The 5,450-nt window shown below is 37.4% G+C and overlaps 1 protein-coding gene across 1 annotated transcript; it reads left to right on the top strand.

Annotated features, from left to right (window-relative positions):
* Positions 1 to 224: 224 nt before the first annotated feature.
* On the top strand, positions 225 to 2,413 carry LOC137238170 (protein boule-like). The gene is made up of 2 exons (XM_067762850.1): positions 225 to 531; positions 2,145 to 2,413. Exons 1-2 carry the CDS (start codon positions 225 to 227, stop codon positions 2,411 to 2,413), a joined length of 576 nt encoding a protein of 191 aa, XP_067618951.1.
* The last annotated feature ends 3,037 nt before the right edge of the window (positions 2,414 to 5,450 follow it).

Below are 5,450 nucleotides of genomic sequence, written 5' to 3'. Positions count from 1 at the left end.
ACATGTGATTATACTGGTTGCCGTATTCTTGATTTTTAGTGAGTAATATAAACGAATAAGAAAAACAAAGCTTAAAACAAAAGGCGAAGAAAAACACAAAACAAATCAAAAACAAAAAACCAATCTACTAATCCAAAGGATTATACATATTTTACCCAGTGGTAGTTTATATAAAAACCGTCAAAATTCTTCCCTTTGCAAATTTTAAAATACAACCACAACCCATGCACAAGATGGCAGCACCGACGGGAGCATCGCCGACAGCCGCAATTGAAGGACCCCTATCCGCGCCAGAATATGGTACGCTTATACCGAACACAATTTTTGTTGGCGGGATAAGCGGTGACACAACGGAGTCGGATTTGTGTCGCGTATTTTCAGCTTACGCCAATGTTAAATCAAATAAAATAATTGTTGATCGTGCTGGCGTTAGCAAGGGTTATGGTTTCGTCACTTCCGAAACAGAACAAGAGGCTCAAAGACTGAAAACGGATTGTGAATGCGTCGTGCTAAGGGATCGTAAACTGAATATACAGTGGGCTCACAGCTTATTTCGTGCAGCTATAGAACAAAACTGTTGAGCTATATAGAAAAGAAACTAGTGACGGTGTCAAAAAAATTCAAATGCACAGTTTTAATAAAAATATTCTTCTACTTGAACAAATACTTAATTTTCATGTGTTTACACGTTTGTGCTAATTATTTAATAAAAACTAAAATTCTCTCAGAAACTAAGGTCACAGCTTATTTCGTGCACTGTGGGCTGCCTTAGAAAAAACTACTTTTTATTTAGTTTAGTACCTCGTATGACCACCTTTTTGTTAAATAAATCTTCAAAATGAATTTCCATAGATGTAATTAGTTTTTGAGCGGCTTCGGGTGGTACCTTATGCCTTTCTTCGACAAGAGCAGTTTTTAAATCGCTAATGTTACTAATCTGCTTTTGCCGTGTAGCCGATTCCAAAAATGACCACAAATTTTAAATGGCATTTAAGGCGAGAGATTGTGAAAGTGGAGTCATGAGGTGTGGACAGTTCCATATTACCCATGTCTGCACAATACCGGCACAATCCTGTATATGTGTTAAGGGTATCTGTCTTGGTTATTGCGAAATCGATCACGTACATCTAAATTAGGAACAATTTGCAACAAATTGTCTTCTCGTAAGGTTAAATAAAAAATTTTGTCCACGTTACCATCAAAGAAAGGTATTTTGCCAACTCCAGAGGCAGCCAAGTAGGCCCAAACCCATCACACTTCCACCGCAATACCATACAGTTGCCTTGAATTTTTTATTTTTGAGCTCTGAAATTGCTTTTAGAGTTCTGTATTTGCTTTATACCTCACTTTAACCATGCCATATAAGCCAAATATATAAAAATATTGATTCAGAGGTGATAAGTGCAGTGTTAAGCAATTTCAGAGCTCAGAAATAAAATTTTGAAGGCGACTTTATGGTATGGCGGTGGAAATGCGATGGGTTTGGGCCTACTTGGCTGCCTCTGGAGTTGGCAAAATAACTTTCTTTGATGGTACAGTGGACAAAATTTTTTTATATAACTTTACGAGAAGACAATTGGTTGCAAATTGTCCCTAATTTAGGTGTACGTGATCGATTTCGCAATAACCAAGACAAATACCCTTAACACATATCCAGGATTGTGCCGGTATTGTGCAGGCATGGGTAATATGGAACTGTCTGCACCTCATGAATCCACTTTTCACTTTGTGGTCAATTTTGGAATCGGCTACACGGCAAAGGCAACTACTCTTGTCGAGGAAAGGCATAAGGTACCACCCGAAGCCGCTCAAAAACTAATTGGATCTATGGAAAATTATCCTGAAGATGTTATTTAACCAAACGATGGTCATACTAGGTACTAAACTATATAAAAAGTAGTTTTTTCTAAGGCAGGGCGGAGTACACGAAATAAGCTGTGACCTTAGTTTTTGAGATAATTTGAGTTTTTATTAAATAATTAGCACAAACGTGTAAACTCCTGAAAATTAAGTATTTGTTCAAATAAAAGCATATTATTATTAAAATTGTGCATTTGAATTTTTTTGACAACGTCACTAGTTTCCTTTCTATATAGCTCAACAGTTTTGTTCTGTAGCTGCACGAAATAAGCTGTGAGCCACTGTAGCTCCGGCTATCAAAAAACAATCGATCGTTGCGACGAACGGTGTTGTCTATTATACAGCACCACCTACAGCTCCAATAAGTAATATGCCTATTGATCAATTTGCCGCTACGGTTTATCCACCAGCAGCTGGTGTGCCAACAATTTACCCACCTTCAATGCAATATCAACCATTTTATCAATATTATGGCGTGCCAATGGTCAGTGCGGCGAATGTGCTCACCATTTGGTCATGGATTTATCAAGGTATTTATCCATGTCAATTTTGAGGGTGCTAACGACAGCATCCATAAATCACAACTATAATGACACAACGACAATAAAAACAATTGGACAACAGCAACATTGATGCTACTGCATATTTTGTGCAACAAAAATATTTGTAATTTGATGAGTATTTAATGTTTGTTACAACAACAACCAAAACACACAACTTTACAACAATAGCTTCCTTTACAAACAACTACAATTACAACAACAGTATCTACGGGTTCGAATAAAGAAAGAATGAAATGAAACAAAAAAAGCAAAAGCGACATAACACAATAATTGATTTGCGTAAAAGCATAAAATTGTATGCCGTTTTTTATATAACTTGTGCAACACGTGGATATAAAATATACGAGCAGCGGTCAGTGTTCATATGAGCGTAGTGGAACAGTCGGAATCCGGGCGACGATTAGGTCTGGTACAATTGAATGTCTGACTACTTAGTCATGCAGGAACTAAAAAGGGGCCACCGAAAATCAGGTGCGTCGGTGGCCATGGTTTTTGAGGGTGGGGTTATGCACCGGGTGTCGCAACAACACCCGCGGCGCCCCCAATCTATATTCGGCCCATTTCTGATTCTTTTTTTTGTTCTACTTTTCAGCTTTTTTTTCATTTTGATTTCCTGCGTTTTGTAACCGGTCATTTCCGGTTCGGTTAAAATTTTTTGCGTTTAGATTTCTCTTTTGAATTTTTGAATTTTGAACTGCGTTTTGAGTCATCTCTGCGCTTTTTGTCAGTTTTTTTTTTTTTAAAGGTATGATATGACCTTTTTTCTGTTTATGGCGCAGGACAGCAGGGTTGGCAAGAACACCGCCCAGCCGACATGACTATCCACAGGCACCACTAGATCATGCTGACTGCCTTTCTTGCTGCTCCATTAAAGATGCGTTACAATAACAGAGTATTTGTTGCCCTGGAATAGGATGTGATGCAGTGTGTTGAGAAGATTCAGTCGTCAATGTTTTGTTCTTATAAAAAGATGATGTAGGCAATCCTTTCTGCAAACGAGGCGGTATTTCAAGAAGGCTGTTTCCGCATTTGACAATGAACGATCCAGCACATCCTTGGTGTATTTCACTAGCTCCACTTCATTTATAGGATTATCTTCTTCGTCACCGTCAATTGCTCCTGCATATACCACTTCACAATTAGTCATTTTCTGCCTCCTAGATAAATTTCTCAATGTTCCTCCTTCATCTTCATTTGAGAATTCCTCGTCTGAAATATTTTCTTCATCCGGTGGTTCTAAAAATACCTTCTCCATGTCACGTTCATCATCGCCTTGGCCCTCTAGTAGCTCAAGGATCTCTTCTGTGCATAAAACGTCACTTAAATAAAGACAAACGGAGCAAAGAGAGAAATACGTACAATTCCTATAGTAGTGACCAACGTTACATATACAAAAAAAAAAAAGTGAGCGAAAGAATGGTTCTTCTACAATGGAGTGACTGAAGGCTTATGAGTGCACGTCTATCTTTATATGAGGGAATCGGCTCAGAGAAACTCAGCGAACGCAACGCAAATCGAACAAAATTTCTTTGCAAAACTCATAATATGGCATTCATGATATGGTCGCTAAATGAAACAAGCATATTCTAGCTTATAACGAACAAGCGGCGTGGACAATAATTTAAGGGTATATGGGTCAGTGAAATCTGAGCTAAAACGCCGGATGAAAGCCAGACCTCAATACGACGTAGCAATGGTAGAGTTTAAATGAGTCGTAAATGAGAATTTCGAATCAAAAACTACCCCTAAGTCCTTAATCTCGCTAAGAGTTGAGAGATGGGTACCGTCTATGGAATACAAGGTGAAAATGTAGCCACGCGATTTAGAGAATGTTACATGAAAGCATTTCCTAACATTCAGCGGTAGGTTATTGGTTCTACACGAGACAGCAACATTGTCTAAATCCGATTGAATCATATCCATGTCGAATGAATTAGATATAATATTGAAAATTGTTAAGTTATCGGCGTATAAAAGAAATTTAGAGTGCTGGAAACAGGCCGAAATGTCGTTTATAAAAATGACAAATAGCTATGGCCACAGAATACTACCTTGTGGTCCGGAGGTGGTCATAAAAGTATTAGAGTGCGTATTGTCAATCACTACAACACAAGTCCGTTTGTTAAGGTATGAGACTTTAACCAAGATACAAATATTGAGTGAATCCACATATAGGCTAACTTGAAGATCAAGATTGAGTGACTAACGTTATCAAACGCTTTAGAGAATTCCATGTATATAGTATCGACTTGAAGACGGTTGTTGAAAGCGAATACGCAAAAAACAGAAAAAACTGAAACGCACAATACATTTTCTGTTTAACAATATACTCAAATAATTTTGAGACAGTTGACAACTTTGCAATGTGCCTATAATTGGCGACATTTATTTTATTGCCACTTTTGAAAGTTGGGATAATAAAGGTTATCTTCCATTCATCAATAAATTCACCACACTCGAGAGATTTGTTGAAAATTATGAGGAGTGGGAACGCCAGTGCCAAGCAGTTTTTAAATAGATAAGACGATAAGCCGTCACTACCAGTACGTGTAAATCATTTTATGTTTTGAATTCCATCAACAACATCATCAATGGATAGATTCAATGCTCCAAAATTAATAGGAGAGTCAAACATAGAGGGGAAAACCTGCGGAACATGTAAATGCTTGACAAAGTTGGAGCGGATAAAATCTGCAAAGAATTAGCTGCTTCAGCAGGTGTCGAGGCATGCTCCGTGTCGTAGATGATGGTATACTCGAGCATAGCTTTTTAGATTTAACATAATTCCAAAATGTCTTGGGATTATCTTTAACATCTGATTCAAAGTTGCGTACAAAATTATTATGCAGCCTATTGCTTAATGCTTTGAATTTCTTGGAAAAAATGAAGGTATTTAGATTCATATACTAAGGACTTAGCAGAATTAAATTTTTTGAAGAATTTATTTCTCAAATTCTTCAGCCGCTTTAGTCCCTTAGTATACCACGGAATTTTGTAACAATGTTTTTATTCCGAAGTATATTATTA

The sequence above is a fragment of the Eurosta solidaginis genome, chromosome 1, assembly GCF_040869045.1.
Source record: "Eurosta solidaginis isolate ZX-2024a chromosome 1, ASM4086904v1, whole genome shotgun sequence".
NCBI lineage: Eukaryota > Metazoa > Arthropoda > Insecta > Diptera > Tephritidae > Eurosta > Eurosta solidaginis.
The sequence above is the reverse complement of the archived record's forward strand: the minus strand, read 5'-3'. Positions and strand labels throughout refer to the sequence as shown.

Bases quoted from the DNA above. Each gene is read 5' to 3' on its own strand.
- LOC137238170 (XM_067762850.1), top strand. From the start codon at position 225: ATGCACAAGATGGCAGCACCGACGGGAGCATCGCCGACAGCCGCAATT. The intron at 532-2,144 runs TACAGTGGGCTC...TGTGAGCCACTG, and splicing joins AAGGGATCGTAAACTGAATA to TAGCTCCGGCTATCAAAAAA.